Below are 17,456 nucleotides of genomic sequence, written 5' to 3'. Positions count from 1 at the left end.
AGGGGTGTCCGTGGGGAAGAAGGGGTGTCCATGGGGGTGTCGGTGGGGAAGAAGGGGTGTCCGTGGGGGTGTCGGGGGGAAGAAGGGGTGTCCGTGGGGAAGAAGGGGTGTCCATGGGGGTGTCGGTGGGGAAGAAGGGGTGCCCGTGGGGGTGCCGCCGCAGGCCAGCGGGGTTGGGGGCAGCCCCCCCGCCGCCGCTTTGCATAGGACCTGGGCTCATCCCACCCCACCGCGCCCTCCATATAAACCGGCGGGGCCGGCAGCCGGCACAGCGGCCCGGCCATGCTGCGCAGCCCTCCGCGCCCCCGGCCCGCCCCGCCGCCCCCCAAGACCCCCTTCCACATCGAATCGCTCCTCGCCCGGGAGCCTCCGGGCCGCCGCCCCGCCGCCTCCGTCCCCGTCCCCGTCCCCTCCGCCCCGCCGGCTCCGCGCTGGCCCGCGGCGGGAGCGGGGCTGGGGCCGCTGCCGGGCGCCTGGGGCTGGGGCTGGGGCTGCGGCGGGGCCGGGCGGGGCGGTGCAGGTGAGCGGGGCTGTGCGGGGGCTGTGCGGGGGCTGTGCGGGGGCTGTGCGGGGGCTGTGCGGGGGCTGTGCGGGTTGTGCGGGGGGTGCCCGGCCGCCACGGGGCGGGGGGAGCGTGGGAGCCTGCCCGCGGGTGGGCGGGGAGGGCCGGGACCTGGAAGGGGCACTGGAAAATAAGGGGCTTTGGGACACCAAAAAGTGCCCCCTTTTTTTTTTTCCCCCCTACGGCTGTAGTTTCATTTCTTGCAGCCTCTCGACCAGCCCCAAGGTGAAGAGTTGGGCTGGGGCTGTGGGAAATGAGGGAGGGAGAGGGAAGAATTTCCTAATGATTATTTTTATAATGTTATATTATTATTGTATTATGACATTATATATTATATTACATTATTATAATATATTATAATATAACATATTCTGTATCTAGTATATAACATAACATACATTTTTATATATAACATTTATATAATATACAATATATATAACATATTATATATATAATTATATAATATAACTTATTCTACATATATAATATTATATGTACAATATAATGTAACATATTCTTATAATAATAGTATGTAAAATAATATATATATAATATATTATTATAATACAATAATTTTAAATATGAGGACCACCGGACCAGGCTGCCCGGGGCAGGGGCTGAGTCCCCATCCCTGGAGGGATTTAAAAGCCGGCGAGATGTGGTGCTGAGGGACATGGTTTAGTGGTGGGCTTGGCAGTGCTGGGTTAACGGTTGGACTCGATGGTCTTAGGGGTCTTTTCCAACCTAAACCATTCTCTGATTCTGTGGTTTTCCCCTCTGTAGCGCTCGATCATTAATACCAGCCAGTTGCCCCAGCAGTTAATGCCCGGGTGCGGCGATACCCTCACGCCAGGACTCGCAGCCTTCAGCAGAGGGTTTCAGGTCGGGGACAGCCCCCCACGTCCACGCGTGCCCCCACCTGCATTTCGGGGGCTGCTTTGCCCACGCTGGCGCTTATTTCTCCTTTCGTGCACTATAAAGGCCCTTCAGCGCCTGTATTTTCATCACGCCTACGAAACCCTGCTGTAATTTCCCAAAGCCCCATCCCCGAAGGTAATTTCCCCCCCCCGTGCCAGCTCTGCCGTTGTGCGGGGCCCCCTCTCCTCCCAAACCTGCCCTCCTCCATCTGGGATTTTGCTCTCCCTGCAATTTTCCCCTGGCAGAAGTGAAGCTGCTGAGTGTTTCGCAGCACCCGGCCCCAAAAACTGTTGGTATTTTTAGTGCAAAAGCACCTAGGGAAAAAGGGTTTCGTTGCTGATCTGTGGGTAAAATTTACGCGGCGGTGATGAACGATCCTGGCTAATCCATCGGGCTCTCTGGATTTTCACTGAGGGGTACTGTAACTTTTTATAAGCAAAACGACTCGTTTGTTTTAATGAAGTACCTCCATTCAGAATATTTTTCTTGAAATTAAGTCTCTCTTTAGCATTCAGAGCCTGATCTCGTCGTCGCCCAGGCAAAACCTGCAGCCGAGCAGATATTTTATCAGGAATTCTTGATTTGATCCTGATAGCTACACTATTCAGCTACCAAAAGTGTTTGCTACTCTTGATCTTTTTTTTAAACTACTTTGCATAACTATTTAATCTATTATTTCTTTTACGAGACAGCGTCTGCATAGTTGTGTGTTAATCTATGTATTATATCAAATATACAGGTATGAAAATAGAGTTAAACAGTTTGCAAAGCTATTTCCACAAAGTAATTCATGTTCGAAATTACACTTGCTATTATCCTAGTATTAAAATAGAAAAAAAAAAAGTGACGGGTGAAATGATTTTAACGATGAAAATAGTTTTAAGTGCAATTACGGCTGTTAAGCTGTCAGGTCTCCATCCCACAAATCCTTAAGCGCGCGCAGAACTTTTGCACCCAATTCATGGAACGAAGTAGGTGAAGGTGCCTGCTTGTGCCTGGAAAACGCGACAGCATCAGGCATTAAAGGAGAGATAAGCAGCGGGTTTTTCTTAAAGTTAAGCGTGCGCCTGGGTGTTGGCAGGGCAGAAGCTGCGCTACCATCGGACGTACCTTACTGCTGGCCTTATCTGGCTCCTAATGCCCCCACGATTGTACGTGGAGGTGTTCCCGTGGCCCGCAGCGGGCTCGCCGGTGCAGCCAGGTCCCACTGCCTGCCCTCTTTCGGGGGCTGCGAACGGGAATGGAGTCCCCAATCCAGCGGCATCGAGCAGGGGGGGCCCGGTTGTCCCCCATAGCGCTTGACGGTCAGATGTGCAAAAAGTCTACGCTAACGCTCCTGTGCACGTCGTTGGCTCCAGAACCAGCGTCTTGGATGCAGAGGTGTTTTGCCTCGGTGGCGGCAGCCCCCTTTCCCCGGCCCTTGAGGGTGGTCTCTGCACCCCGCAGTCCTCCCGGCAGCGAGGGCTGGCTGGCGCGAAGGTCCTTCAGGAGGACGGAGCGGTCGCGCCCTCCTTTTGTACATCCAGATGTGTGAGAATCCCAGTCTGTGCCGGCAGGATGAGGGCTTTAGAAACTCTTGGGCTGGTGCCGGCTGGTCCTGTGACGGTGCTGGTGTTGCGTTGTATGGTAATTAGTTAATTAGGGTTGTCATCAGGCCACAACTAGGAGACCCAGACCAGATCCATTGTTAGTCCTGCTAACGCCTCTGCACACCAGGAACTTTGTGGATCGTTCAACCTCCTGAGACCAAAGGTCTGAGGTCCAGGATGAGGACCTGCAGGAGGGCTGGTGACTCTTGGCTTCATCAGCATCTCCTGGACACTGGCTGACGGTGGCTGCCAGGGGAAGGGTAAAGGCAGGGGCCAGCATGGGGTGACCTCCCCCAGCCTTGGGACATCTGTGATCAGGGGCTTCCTGAGATGGAGCTGGGATTTTTGCATCCAGCAGCTCTTGATGGACTTTATGATTCTGTTACAAAGATCCTGCACAGATGGAGGTCAAGCCCCGCTTCCCTCATCGAGTGCTGACTTCTTTGGGTCTGGCGGCACGTCCAGGACGGTCCTAGGTTGTACCTGTGGGTAGACTCATAGAATAGGTTGGAAGTGACCTCAAAAGATCACCTGGTCCAACCCTTTGTGGGAAAGGGAGCCTAGATGAGATGATCTAGGTAGGGATAGGGTAGGGACATCCCTGCTTTTCTTTTTGCTACTTTCTCCCAGCTCCCTTTGGCGCACAGAGCAGCTGCATTTGGATTTCAGCTACAGCTGAAGCAAGCTGGGCTTGGCACTTCAACGGGAACGGCCTCAGACATGCAGACCCCTTCAGCGGCTGCTGCTTTCTTGCAGGTCTGGAGTTGTCTCACTGCGTAGGGGCCAACGCGCTGGGCCCCGCTGTGCCTTGGAGGCCCGGGGGGCCCTGCAAGATGAAGAGGGTCCGCACCGTCTTCAAACCAGAGCAGCTGGAGCGGCTGGAGCAAGAGTTCCTCAAGCAGCAGTACATGGTGGGCACTGAGCGAGTAGACCTGGCTGCAACTCTGCATCTGACAGAGACTCAGGTAAGAAATGGGGGAGCTGGGGACGGCGGCAGAGGTCCTGGCTCTGGGTTCCGTCCGCGGTGATTTCCTTGCCGGGAAGCACAGTGGGAGGAGGACACGATGCGAAGTGACCCGTGGGACTCCCTGCTGCAAAGATGACATCGAAGCCACGTGGCTGGAGGGAGGCGAGATAGGTTTAGATGGTTTATGAATAAGAACATCCTTTTCTTAATCCATGAAGTGGAACAAAAAGCATTTAGGAGCACAAACCTGCCTGCTTTAGACTTCAAGCGGGGTTGGACTAAGGTATCCACATCGTTATGATCCTCTGAAGACAGTTCATGCTTTAAGTGTCCTTTTATGACACTGGATGTAAATTTTTTTTCTGCTCTTCCCAGTAAGTTTCTGCCCCTCCTGCTGCAAGCTGCTTATTTCTTGTGGAAAGGAGGAGCCACCCGATCTTCTGTGGTGGGATCCAAATTCAGCTGGGGAAAGGGACAGGAAAGCACGGGCGGTTCTGGGGGGTCAGAGAGGGTGTGCAGAGCACAGGGAGCAGGGACAGGGGGTAGGTGGGTGTCTCATCGTGCTCTCTGGCAGCCGTGCCCTCCGGAGTGTCACCTCCTCCCGCTCGCACGCGCTGTGCCCCGAGCAGAGAAGGGGCACGTCCCCCTCTTTAAGGAACTCTGCTTTTTGGGGACATCTGCCTCGGAAGCATGTGGCAACGGCCCCCATTGGAAAGGGGCTCCTGGAGACCTGGGATTAAGCTGTCGGGCCATTTTCTTGCTAGGTGAAAGTCTGGTTCCAGAACCGGAGGATCAAATGGAGGAAGCAGAGCATGGAGCAGAAGGCGGCGAAGCTGTCGCAGTTTGGGGTGATACAGCCTGCCACCGCGGACTCGACGGACGCCAAGGACCGCGAGGAGGACACCGTGGACGTTGAGCTTTGAACGGCTGATGAGATTCAGCTGCCACTGTTGGTTTTTTGAGCCGTGTTTGCTTGATGGAGATACTGGGGATGCAGGCACGTCTGTGCTGCTTTGGTCCAAGCGAGACATTACGCTCTCGATCTGAGAGCTGGAGCCACAGGACTAAACCGCAGCCGGCTGGGAGGAACCCCCCAAAAATTGTTTGGCTGCTGTTTGGTAGCCACGTGCCGTAATTCCTGGGGCGTCATCACCAGGCCGGCTGTCCTTGGTGGTGCCACAGCTGTGGCAAGGCGTGTCATCTCCTGTTTGCTCTCGAAGCAGCAGGACACAGGAACGGTTTCCAGCGGAGGGGCTGGGGTGACAATCAGACGGCGTCTCTGACGGCTGGGAGCGTAAGGGCGTTTGAACGTTGGGGTCACTTGCGTGTGGCTGTGGGCTCCTAGGAGGGAGACCTGTGCTGGGAGGAAAATCAATCCTGACTGTTTTTCCTGCTTCGCTTGACTCCCATGTTCGATGCTTAGATCACAACAACAACAAAAAAAAAAGACAATTGGAAAGCCCTTTGCTCCCACCTGCAGACTGTATCCTTGCTCTTACAGTAAGGTGAACAGGGTCTGATCCCGCCCCTGGAACAGAAGTGCCTCCTCTTGTCCCGTGCCTTGGTGGTTTTGTGCCTTTGTTTTGGCTTCCCAAAGCCGGAGGGCAGAACCCGGTGGGTCTCTCTGCCTTCTGGCATTGCCTTACTTCGCCAAGGTGCGCGTATGCTGCTGCAGCAGGGAAGGCGGCGCTCAGGCTGGCCGAGGTGCGGGGATCGGGGCCGTTTTATAAAAAGGCAGCTTTCCAACACCTCTGGTGCTTCAGACGACCCCCTGCCCCTCGTCCAGATGTGCCGATTCTGGCGCAGACGGCAGTCGCTCTGTTCTCTCCTCATTACACATCCAGGTGCCGTGGGGAACGGCACCTGGAGCGTTCGGCGAGCACATCTGTAACCACCCGATGCAGTTAGCGGTTGTATTTCTGGGAGGGCTCTGAGGGGTCAGGACTGAGCACTCGACCCTCCCCGCCCGTGTGTTAGCAGCAAAGCGCTCTGAGGCCAGGCTGTCAGCGCCCAGGCTGTCACCTCGCCTTCCCAGGTCTGCCCAGGGTACCAGGCACCACGTCCCAGCAGCTCAGGATAACTTATTCTGTCTCTTTCTGACCCAGAACACCGTATATCACTTTACTCTTACATTGTTATTTATAGAAATAACTTCCCCCACCCCACCCCCCCCGAATAAGTGTCATTTATTTATTTGCTTTGCTTCTTAATAAAAATCTAGTGTATTTTAAAAAGAGATGGGACTGGCTGGGGGGAGGCAGGGTTTGGGCAGCTCCTTGATTTCTGAGCAGGCAGCGATGCCTCAGTGGCTTCTTGCCCCACAGCTGCCCGGGATGGGTTACTGGTCCTTTTTTCCGTGTTTCTGAGGAAATGGAGTCAAAAAACCAAAGAGAAAAGAACCACACCTTTTCCTCCTCCTATAAGAACCCCGTTGTCAAAAAGTAATAGCTGCTTTCTAACAGCAGAAGTCACAAAAGGGTGATTTCTTCTTGAAAGGGTGATTTCTTCTCGCACGTCTTCATTCCTGACATGCCAATACAAATATGAAAGCCGTTTTTCCCCCCCCCTCCACTTGTGTGTTTACTGGTAAACCTGTGCACTCAAGCTTGAACATTTGGAATGGAGCAAGAACAGCTTTTAAACAGATCAGCTGAAAACCTGTAAGTGTCAAAGTCAGAAGGAAAACGCATTTCCAACTATTCTCTTTTTAATTTTCAATTGAAATTATTAAAAAAAAAAAAAAATCCAATGTATTTTCATCTTCCCCAAAGTTTGAGTTTGAGGGTTTTTTTCCTCAATAAGCTGTTTTGGACAAAATAAATGCTAAAAAAAGAAGTTTTTTTTTTAAATTGATTGATGACCCCATATCATGGGGGAAAGTAGATAACATGAGTTATTATCTCTGGGCTAGTTCCTGCAGAGACAGAACTACTGAAACACTGGCCCAGGTTGCCCAGAGAGGTGGTGGATGCCCCATCCCTGGAAACACTCAAGGCCAGGCTGGAGGGGGCTCTGAGCAACCTGGTCTGGTTGGAGATGTCCCTGCCCATGGCAGGGGGATGGACTGGATGGCCTGGAAAGGTCCCTTCCAGCCCAAAGCATTCTGTGATTCTATACATTTATAGTATGAAACATAAGGTCTGGTAAACACGGGGTGCTCAGGTTTGGGCTGCTGCTCGCGGGGAACAAGAACCTCCATCAAACTCAAGTCCAGGAGAAGGTTCTCCTTGTGTTCTGCAAATACAGAAGCAGAAGCAATCCCAGTCCAGCTTTGCAAATACTTCCAAATTAATGTTGTGGGCACCAGGGTTTGTCGAGAGCCATGAAGGACGCTTTGAGGTCTTGCTGGCCGTGCCACGACTCAAGCTGATGCTCTACGCATGAAACACCTCGCCATTTAGCACTGAAACCTTAGAAAAACAGGACACGTAATGCTGTTATTACAATAATGGCGAGTCTTCCTGCTATTAGTATGAAGATTTAATTGAAATAGGAGTTGTAAGGTAGCATTGGTCCACTTGTGTCTAGGTCCTTGTAGACCCCTGGGATGGGCATTGCATGGTGGAGCAGTGCCGCTGCTGCGGGGTTCACCGGGGCCAGACCCCAAAATACAGATGGGGAAGGTGTCCCAGGCAGTTTGTCTGTCCCTTGTCACCGTCCGGGTGGCCAGGGAGGGCTCCTTGCTCTGCGGCCGTGCTCCCGCCTGGGCTGCTGGCCTGGGCATGGTGGCAACAAGGCTTCCAGCCAGCCAGGCAGCATTGCCACCCGCTGTCGTGTCCCTGCCATGAGGCGACAGTGACATCTAGTGACTCCAAAACACCCCAAAACACCCTGAATATGAAATCGGCCCATATTCCCAAACCCGCCGCAGCCGCCTGGTTGATGAAGAACGGGACCGAACCTGAACGGGCGGCGAATTAGTAAATACAACTAAACATGCGTTTTTGTAGATTTGAGGCATTTGCAGACAGGCTAGCAGGAGGTAGCCAGGGCGCAGGGGCCACGTTAGCGTGTTTTGAAGGTTTTTTTGGGGAAAGCTGAGCCAGTTTTGGGTGCGCGGGGGCAGCTGGCCATGGCTCCCCACCCTGTGAGGGGCTACCTCGCATTGTGGCCTGACAGGGATACGAAGGCTATTCCCCCTCCGATTAAAAAAATAATAATTAATAGGGGAGAGGCAGCAAAACTCCTGCCTGGTTTTCGCGTGGCTGTGGAAGCGCCGTTTCGGGGCTTTTTGGCGGTGTTTTTGGAAGGTGGCGGTGGGCTGCGGGGAGGGCTAAGATGGCGGCCGGCCCCCGCCCGCCCCTGGGGCTGAGGGGGGTGATGGCGGGCGCGGACCCCCGAGGGGAGCCGGCAGCCATCTTCGTGCGGGGCGGCGGGTGAGGCGGGCGGCGGCGGCGGAGGAGGAGGAGGAGGAGGAGGAGGAAGAGGAAGAGGCGCTGCCCGCCCCCGGCGGGTCAGAGCGGGGAAGTCGCCGCCCGAAGATGGCCGCCGCGGCGGGGGACGTGTGCGGCGCCGTGCCGGGGAGCCGCGCCGCGACCGGGGCTGCGGCGGAGGCGCGGTTCATCAGCAGCGCCAAGGTGAGCCCGGCCGTCTCAGCCGGTCCCCCCGCCGCGGGGGTCCCTCCCTTCCCTTCCCGCTGCGGCAGAGCCAATTTTTTTGGGGAAAAGGGGGTAAAAAGCCGGCAGGCTCCCCTCAGGCTGGGCGGGCGGGGGGTACCCTCAGCCCCCGGGTGGCTTTGGGGTGCGTCCCCTGACCCGCGCCTCTCCCTCGGCAGGGAAAAGGCTTGTTCGCCACCAAGAACATCCGCAAAGGTGAAACCGTCTTCGTGGAGAGGCCGGTGGTGTCGTCCCAGTTCCTCTGGAACGCCCTGTACAACTACCGAGGTGAGCGGGCGGCGGTGGCGGCACGTCCCCGTCACCTGCCCCGGCGCGGTGACCGCGGGGTCCCGGCGGAGCTGCCCGCTTTTCAAGGAGAAGGTTTGGATCCGCCTGAGCGCCGCTGGGAAGGTGGCCCTGCTGCCATTTCTACCTCTGCGCTAAACGAACCGTGGACAAGTTGAAAACCTTGGGGTCGTTTGAGGGATGGTGACTTCCATCAGCCCCGCGGGACAGCACCACGTGCCGCCATCGGGCACCATGTGGGAACCCCAGTTTTTTTAGTGGTGTGGGTCCTATCCCAATCTCGCCACGGTGGGGTACAGCCTGCAAAGGTGCCAGTCCTCCCCAGAGGCGTCAGAACAAAAAATGAGGGTTGTAAGAGCAGGATTTTAAACTTTTTTTTGTCCTGCCTAGACCCTGCTGTCGGCTGAGCTCCGTTGTGGGTCACCGACACGGGGATGCTTGCCATTGTATGGCCCTTAAACGCTTCCCAGCCTTACAGGGCAGCAGATGAGGGCTGGGGGGTGGTTAAATTGCACCAGAAATGGTTTTTCTTATGGAGGGAGTGGTAAGAGACTGGCGTCTCCAGCTTGGAGATGCTGTTGGTACCAGTTACGCTGCCTTGCTGTGGGCTCTGGCCCCTTTCCTTATGGAAGGCTGTGGTCTCACTGTAGTATCCATCCCGTCTTGTCTCCCCGCAGCCTGCGATCACTGCCTGCGGGCTTTGGAGACGGCGGAGGAGAACGCCCAGCGGCTGCTGGGGAAGAGCTCGCTGGTGCTGCCTCACCCGGAGCAGTGCAGCATCCGGAAAGACCTGCACCAGCAGTGTCCCCGGTGCCAGGTATGGGGCTGCCGGGAGGGACCGTGGTCTTGTTTTGGTCACTGACTCCTTTACAGCATCTAGCCGGGCACTTGCGCTGTCCCGAGATGGGTGTCTGCCTTTTCCCTTCTGCATCGCGATGGCTAAAGAGCTGGGGCTCAGATGGTCAGGGAGGGGACAAAGCTGGGCCTAGGACCCCCTTTTTCTGCTGCTGTAGCCAATGCCGGGCACTGTGCCCCTCGCTCTAGGTGACGTACTGCAGCGCTGAATGCAGGCAGGCCGCTTTGGAGCAGTACCACCAGGTCCTCTGCCTTGGCCCGTCCCGTGATGACCCCACGCACCCCCTCAACAAGCTGCAGGAGGCATGGAGGTAGGGGACTGACCTGCCTGTTGCTCTATGGGCAGAGGAGGTGGCTCTCCTGGGCTGGGTGACGCTGCCTGGGACCAGGGCTGAGGACCGTCCTTGCTTTGCATCCCTGCATGGCATGGCTGGAGGGTGGTGGTGGCTGTGGGACACTGCCCAGCTCTACCTGCTGTTGGCAGCACAAGGGTTTGGACACACAGCTGAGCAGTTCTTACTTGTCTCCCAGTAAAAAGCTACAAGGCACTGAGCTGCGTATCCCTCACTCCTGCAATTTTATAGTGCTCCTGCTGATCTCCAGCCTCTGGGAGATCCTCCTCGTAGCACCCCTGCGGGTACATGAATTGCTGTCCCTGCTTGCAGATGACAAAATGGGCACAGGGAAAAAGCGACATCCCTGACCCAAAGCTCGTCACAAACTACAGCACTTGCTGTAGTCCTGGGCTGTGTATGGGACCCAGGCTTGAGTTTAGCAGGACTTTAGGGGTTTATTTTTATGCTCAGAGCATGCAGGTGGGTACAGGCTTCTCACCCTGAGCGGCGCAGGATCCCCACGCAGTGACGCTGCTCTGGCCGCTTTGGTGTGACGGATGAGTGCGGGCCTGACCACACGGATGGCAGCTGCCTCTGCCTCCCTCCAGCTTTTTATTTCCATACCAGCACTGATCTGCTCATCTCTTTTCTTCATTCTTATCCCCCAGAAACATGCATTATCCACCGGAGACTTCCAGCATCATGTTGATGGCCCGGATGGTTGCTACTGTCAAACAGGTACGTCTGCAGTTTGGAGCCATAGCTGCCGGTGTGTGGTTTCCTCATCCCGTTGTGGCTGTTATTCCCAAGGACTGATCTCTTCTTGGGCGACCATGGAGACAGTGGGCAGGAAAGGAGGTTCCTGTGTCCTGAGCCAAGCAGGTCTTTTTTTCCGTACCAAAATAGTCAGAACTGATCCTTTCCTTTGGCTCTGTTTCTTTGGCCTGGCTTCCTCAGTGTTTATTCTGACAATAAATTACCACCATGCAACTGCTTCTGGTGGTTCCTGATAGCAGGCTGGACACCTCTGAGCTCAGTGGGGCTTGTTCTCCCCTCCCTCTCTCCTGGCTGGGAGAAAAGCGGTGTTGGTGCCATGCCTTTGCTTGATTCCTTTGTCAGGCAAAAGACAAGGAGTGGTGGATCAAGACCTTCTCCCAGTTCTGCAGTAAGACAGCAAACGAAGAAGAGGAGATTGTGCACAAGCTGCTGGGGGACAAATTTAAGGTAAGAGCGTGGCAGTGCTTGGATGTGCTGAGTCCCCGAGCCTGCCCTCTCCCTGCCTGTGTCTGCGAGCCCACGGGTGCAGAGGCCCCGTTACAGCTGGGATGGGAGATACTGGAAATCCCAGGCTCAAAGTGGGGGCACAAAGCCCCCCGTTAGGGGCTGGCTGACTGACAGAGAGGAAACGGGCTGCTTAGAGGGCTTTGGGCTTGTGTGGGACACCGCTGCTCGTTCCTGTGGTGGAGATGCTTCTGCTGTGGGGTGGGACAGGGTTGTATTTAGCTGCTGAGTAGGTGGCTTTTGCTGCTCGAACGAGTGGCTTTCGCTGCTCTGAGGGCAGCAGCCGCCAGCCTTGCAGGGAAGCCTTGCTGGCTGCTCACGGCTTGGATAAGTGCACTTTGCGCTGGGTTAAAAACTGGCTGGACGGCCGAGCCCAGAGAGTGGTGGTGAATGGAGTCAAATCCAGTTGGTGGCCGGTCACCAGTGGTGTTCCCCAGGGCTCAGCGCTGGGGCCGGTCCTGTTCAATATCTTCATCAATGATCTGGATGAGGGGATGGAGGGCAGCCTCAGTCAGTTTGCAGGGGACACCCAGTTGGGTGGAAGTGTCGATCTGCTGGAGGGCAGGAGGCTCTGCAGAGGGCCCTGGCCAGGCCGGGTCGATGGCCCAGGCCACGGGGTGAGGGTCAGCAAGGCTCAGTGCCGGGTCCTGCACTTGGGTCACAACAACCCCAGGCACCGCTGCAGGCGTGGGGAGGAGCGGCTGGGAGCTGCCCGGCGGGAAAGGACCTGGGGGTGCTGGTCGACAGCCGCTGGACACGAGCCAGCAGGGTGCCCAGGTGGCCAAGAGGGCCAACGGCATCCTGGCTTGTGTCAGGAACAGTGTGGCCAGCAGGAGCAGGGAGGTGATGGTGCCCCTGCGCTGGGCAGTGGTGAGGCCGCCCCTCGAATGCTGTGCTCAGCGCTGGGCCCCGCACCCCAAGGCGGCCATGGAGGGGCTGGAGCGTGGCCAGAGCAGGGCAGCGAGGCTGGGGCAGGGGCTGGAGCACAAGGCTGGGGAGGAGCGGCTGGGGGAGCTGGGGGGGCTCAGCCTGGAGAAGAGGAGGCTGAGGGGAGCCCTCATCGCTCTCTGCAACGGCCTGAAAGGAGGCTGGAGCCGGGGGGGTCGGTCTCTGCTCCCCAGGAACAAGCGATGGGACGAGAGGGAACGGCCTCAAGCTGCGCCAGGGCAGGTTTGGGTTGGATATTGGGAAAAACTTCTTCCCCCAAAGGGCTGTCAGGGCCTGGCCCAGGCTGCCCAGGGCAGGGGCTGAGTCCCCACCCCTGGGGGGATTTAAAAGACAGGTAGACATGGTGCTCGAGGACATGGTTTGGTGGTGGCCTTGGCAGTGCTGGGTTAATGGTTGGACTGGATGATCTTAATGGTCTTTTCCAACCTTAACGATTCTGTGATTCTATGAAGGACGAGGAGCCTGACTCCTGAGCCTTCTAGCCTGTGCTGGGCTCGGCCGTCAGGCTGGGTCTGAGTCCCAGCAGCGTCTCCCCACCCTGATGGTGTTGCCATGTCCTGCCAGGGCCAGCTGGAGCTGCTGCGGTTGCTCTTCACCGAAGCCCTTTATGATGAACATCTCAGCAGGGTGAGTTGAGCCGCCTCCCGACTAGCCCAGGAGCGTGGCGGGACCCTCTGCTTGGTGCATGTCTGCCCCAGAGGCCAGGGCTTCCCCTGGGGCTCTACCCCTTCCTTGCTTCCCCCAAAGCTCCCTGTGGGATATGAGGCACTTGCAGAGCAGGGTGCTGCCGCAGGCTGGCCTGGGCTCAGCTGCTTTCTCATCTCCCTTCTGCAGTGGTTCACTCCAGAAGGCTTTCGATCCCTCTTTGCCCTCGTTGGGACCAATGGCCAAGGCATAGGAACAAGGTAATGGGGCTTTCTGGGTGCTCCTTGCAGGGCAGCGGAGATGTGGCATGGAGGGGATGTACAGTCCATAAATCCACGCTGGCCTGGGTAATGGCTGGGTTCAGACCCAAGAGAGGGGGATGGAGAGGCAAACTTAAAAGCAGTCCTTCATCTTGGCTGTGTCCAACCCTTTCGCGTCCCTCTGCCAGACCTTGGCCACTCAGAGCCACCAAGTTTAACCCTTAGATCCCCCCCACGAGGCCCCACCATGTGCCAACAGCGCTGCGGGACTGTAACGGTGTCCCTCCGCTTCCCGACAGCTCTCTGAGCCAGTGGGTGCATGCTTGCGATGCGCTGGATCTCCCCATGCTGCAGCGAGAGGAGCTGGACGCCTTCATCGACCAGCTCTACAAGGACATCGAGAAGGGTGAGGCTCTGAAGTGACCGTGGGCAGCGTCAAGTGGTGCCGTTTGCAGGAACCTGGTGGAGTTTCTGCTGCTGGAGACTCTTCCCAGGATTCGGGGACTAGGAGGGATTCCGGGACTAGGAGGGATTCCGGGACTAGGAGGGATTCCTGCTGGGGACTGGGAGATCCCACCGCCTGGTCCAGGCGAGCCACGCTTGCTACGTGGATAGGGCAAGTCCAAGTTTGTGGGCAGCGCGACCTGCGGCAGGGTGGGGTGGCTGGAGGGCTGATCTGGAGGGATCCTGTGCAGAAAAGTTTCATCTACACAAGAGCCGGAACGGCCCATGCAAAGCTCTAACCCCCTCTCTGTGCCGCAGAGTCAGGAGAGTTCCTCAACTGCGAGGGATCAGGTCTCTACGTGCTCCAGAGCTGCTGTAAGTAACACAAAGACTGGGAGGAAAACTGGTAGTGAGGAGGGAGACGTCCTGGGCTAGACGGGCTCACCTCTTCCTAAAAGCTTCTGGAGAAAGGGGTTTGTGCTTCCCGTCCGTGGGGTGGGATGGGATGGGTGCTGCCCTGGGGCCTGGCTGCTCTCTCGGGGTCTCCGGGCATCCCGCCTTGCTACGAAACGGTCAGTCCTGGATGCGAATGCGATGTAGTCTCCGGGAGCCACGTATGCAGTTGGCGAAGGGACGTCTCCAACCTTCTCTGAGCAAAACGGAGCTGAACAAACGGTTGACGGGGGGGAGCCTTTCTTGGCTGCCCCGTGGGGACCTAGGAGAGGATGTCCCAGCACCTGGAGCTCCTTCTTTCACTCCTAAGTGTTAATGGCAGAGCGGGGACGAGCAGAGCCTGGGGACTGGCTGCTGGGAGAGCTGCGAAGCAGGGAAAAAGTGCTGCCCTGTGCGTCCTTCCCCAGCCCCTGGAGGCAGAGGTGGTGCTGTGCATCCTGGCGTTGATCCAGAACAGCTCTCTGCGTGGGTTTTGTGGGTGTAAGGGAGAGCCCTGACCCTGCACCCAGCTCCACTGCACCCTGTAGCCCCCAGTGTGAGCAGAGAGTGTCCCGCTGGTGTCCCCCAGGTAGATGGGGTGGCTGCAGCGTTGTGCCGCCTTATCCTTAGCCAGGCCGTGGCCCTCCCAGTGCCTGGGCCACAGAGAAGGGCAGGCACGAGCCCTGCGGGCTGTGTGGGGTCTCCGACCCTGCCTCTGCTATCCCCCTCCTCTGGAGACACCCTCACGGCTGCGTCCCGTCTTCCCCCTAGGTAACCACAGCTGCATCCCCAATGCCGAGACATCCTTCCCGGAAAACAACTTCCTCCTGCATCTGACGGCTCTGGAGGACATCGAAGCTGGAGAGGTGAGAGCGGGGCCGGGGTGAGCCTGGGCTGGCATCGCACCTTGGCAGGGGCTCCCTGTGTCCCCTACGTCCCCTGCGGACCCCAGCCCCGTACCTCCTGTCTCTGGCATTGTCCTGGCTGAGGAATTCACCCCTCATCCCCACGCAGGGGCTGCCAGACCCCGTGTTTCTGCCTGCCTCTGAGAGGGACTGGTACAAATCGTGCTGCTTTGGGTTCGTGGGAGGCGCCTCTCAGCCCCGCTTGTTTCTCTTTGCTCACAGGAAATCTGCATCAGTTACTTAGACTGCTGTCAGAGGGAGCGGAGCAGACACAGCCGCAACAAGATACTCAGGTAGGGGCTGCTGGGAGGGAGCCGGGGGGGGGACAGGGCCCCCCTTTGCACCCCCAGCCAGTCCGTCAGGGCTGCACCCCCACCTCGGGGCCCCGCGCGTGCCCTGGTGGGGCTGTGCACGGGCTGGTGTGTAAGCCGGCATGCTCACGGCAGGGTGTGCGTGCAGCACGTGGTGCTTTTGTGCTTTGAGCTCCTTGCAGCCCCTTCTTAGGTGTTGTAGCCTCGGGGACCGAGGATTTGGGCTCCCCCTCTCTCTGCGGGCTTGCACCGCTCGGCAGCTCGCTCCCGCACACCCTTGCTGTCCCCAGCCGCCTTCCTTTTCCTTTTCTGCCCTTCAGGGGTAGGGGTTCCTGCTGATGGCTGCCGTCCCCGTGTCCCGTCACCCCTGCAGGGCTGAGAAATGCCCCTCTCCACCCAGGCTGCCTCCGCCCCACCTGAGCCCAGCACCATCGAGCCCGCAAACTCCTCCGGGTTTAACCTATTTACCCCCTTCCTGGCTGCTCCGTCCCCGACCCCCTGCCCCGCAGCGGCATCGGGGTTCTCTCCACGCCATCACTCCTTCCTTCCCTTCTTCCAGGGAGAACTACTTGTTTACCTGCTCGTGTCCCAAGTGCCTAGTGCAAGCCGACGATGCCGACGTGACGTCGGATGAAGAAGAGGAGGGCGAAGGGGAGACAGATGATGCTGAGCTGGAGGATGAGATGACCGACGTTTGATCCTGGCCCCGGGCGAGAGGAGAGGGAAGGGACGGGGGGATCCTCCGAGAGGCAGCAGCTTTAATACTAGAAACAGGGTTGTGTTTTGGGGTCGGGTGGGAGGCCACGTGCCGGTGAGGGGCGCGGAGGTCTGGCGGAGCGGGGCAGCGGGGGAGCCGGAGGCAGGCCCTGCTCCCGCCTGTCCTCGTTGCGCGCTGTGCGTGTGTGTGCGTGCGTCGGGCCGTCCCCGTCCCCCCTGCGAGGACAGGCTGTGAGCCGCTGGCCCCCTGCCGCGCCCCGGTCCCCGGAGGGGCTGGCTGGTGCTTGCGGGGGAGGCTGGAGGAGAGCAGGGTCCGGCCAGCCCCGGGGACATCGCGATGGTCACCATGCGGCCACCCGCGAGGCTGCTCCGCCGTGTCTGTGCCGGCCGTGGGTGCGGAGGAGCACGTCCTTTCCTACCCCGCAGGGGCGAGGGGAACGTGTGTGCGTGTGTCCGTGTGTCTGTGCACCAGGGGTACTATTTAATGTCTATATTAGCACTATCTACACACCGAGGAGCTGGGGTCCTTATATATACTCCATTCCATGCCTTGGCTCGGCGAGCAGCAAGGGGCAAAACGGTTTTGCAGGTGGGCCAGAGGCACCTTACGGGTGGCTCGGATGCCCGGGTCCGGCAGGGAGCGCGGGGCCGACCCTGCCAGGCGCCTCCCTCCCGCCTCGGCCCCGTCCTTTACAATCACAGAATACCAGGTTGGAAGGGGCCTCAAGGATCATCTGGTCCATCCCTTTTTCCCTTTACACGATGCAAAACCCCGTGCAGCGATTGCCGGGGCTGTTCGGGGAGCGGGGAACGGCCAGGCTGTGGCTAGCCCAGAGCCGACACGGGCTACGGTGTTGCGTAAGCAAAGTCACTGTCCAAAACCCAGAAAACGTTTTGGGTTTTGCAGAGAGCGAGCCGTCCTTCAGGCCCTCTGTCCGCGCGCTGCTTCGGGAGCAGGATGCGCCCCGAGCGGGAGCCGCCGTGCCCGGGGATGCCTGGAGACGTCGCCGGCACCGGAGCGTTGTCATCCATCCCATGCTGCCAGCCGCACCGCTGCGTGCGGCGTCCCTCACTGCCGACGACGCGGCCGGAGGGAGAAAACGGCTCCAAACAAGGGACGGGCAGCAGGTTGGGGATGCGCTTTGCGGTATTTTCCTCCGCTCTCGGATTTTGGGGAGCTGTTTTCCTGCCGCTGCTTCCTTCGAGCCCGCGGCAGCTGGATTGCAGGACCGAGGGCGACGCTGTAGATGGGCACCTCTGGCACTGCCATCACCGCCAGCCCTGCACCTCGCTGCTCGTCCCCAGCCGTCCCGGGGCCGCGTCCCCTTCAGTGTTCGTAATAAACCGCGACTGGTGAGAAGCGGGGCCGTGTCGTTTGTACCGGGA

The 17,456-nt window shown here is 58.0% G+C and overlaps 2 protein-coding genes across 2 annotated transcripts; both read left to right on the top strand.

Moving 5' to 3' along the window:
- Positions 1 to 3,902: 3,902 nt before the first annotated feature.
- LOC309592309 (homeobox protein not2-like) lies at positions 3,903 to 4,959 on the top strand (the record flags this gene model as incomplete). The annotated part of the gene is made up of 2 exons (XM_082315547.1): positions 3,903 to 4,034; positions 4,801 to 4,959. 2 exons carry the CDS (start codon positions 3,903 to 3,905, stop codon positions 4,957 to 4,959), a joined length of 291 nt encoding a protein of 96 aa, XP_082171673.1.
- Positions 4,960 to 8,498: 3,539 nt separating this feature from the next.
- Positions 8,499 to 17,426, top strand: SMYD5 (SMYD family member 5). Its single transcript, XM_082314902.1, has 13 exons — positions 8,499 to 8,613; positions 8,811 to 8,919; positions 9,615 to 9,754; positions 9,982 to 10,103; positions 10,796 to 10,865; positions 11,247 to 11,351; positions 12,921 to 12,983; positions 13,191 to 13,261; positions 13,561 to 13,667; positions 14,024 to 14,080; positions 14,909 to 15,003; positions 15,265 to 15,335; positions 15,913 to 17,426. The coding sequence occupies exons 1-13, from the start codon at positions 8,518 to 8,520 to the stop codon at positions 16,049 to 16,051; spliced, it is 1,245 nt and encodes a 414-aa protein (XP_082171028.1). The 5' UTR covers positions 8,499 to 8,517; the 3' UTR covers positions 16,052 to 17,426.
- The last annotated feature ends 30 nt before the right edge of the window (positions 17,427 to 17,456 follow it).

This window comes from Platalea leucorodia, assembly GCF_965183815.1.
Source record: "Platalea leucorodia genome assembly, chromosome: 6".
Lineage (NCBI taxonomy): Eukaryota > Metazoa > Chordata > Aves > Pelecaniformes > Threskiornithidae > Platalea > Platalea leucorodia.
This window is presented reverse-complemented; position numbering and strand designations above follow the sequence as displayed.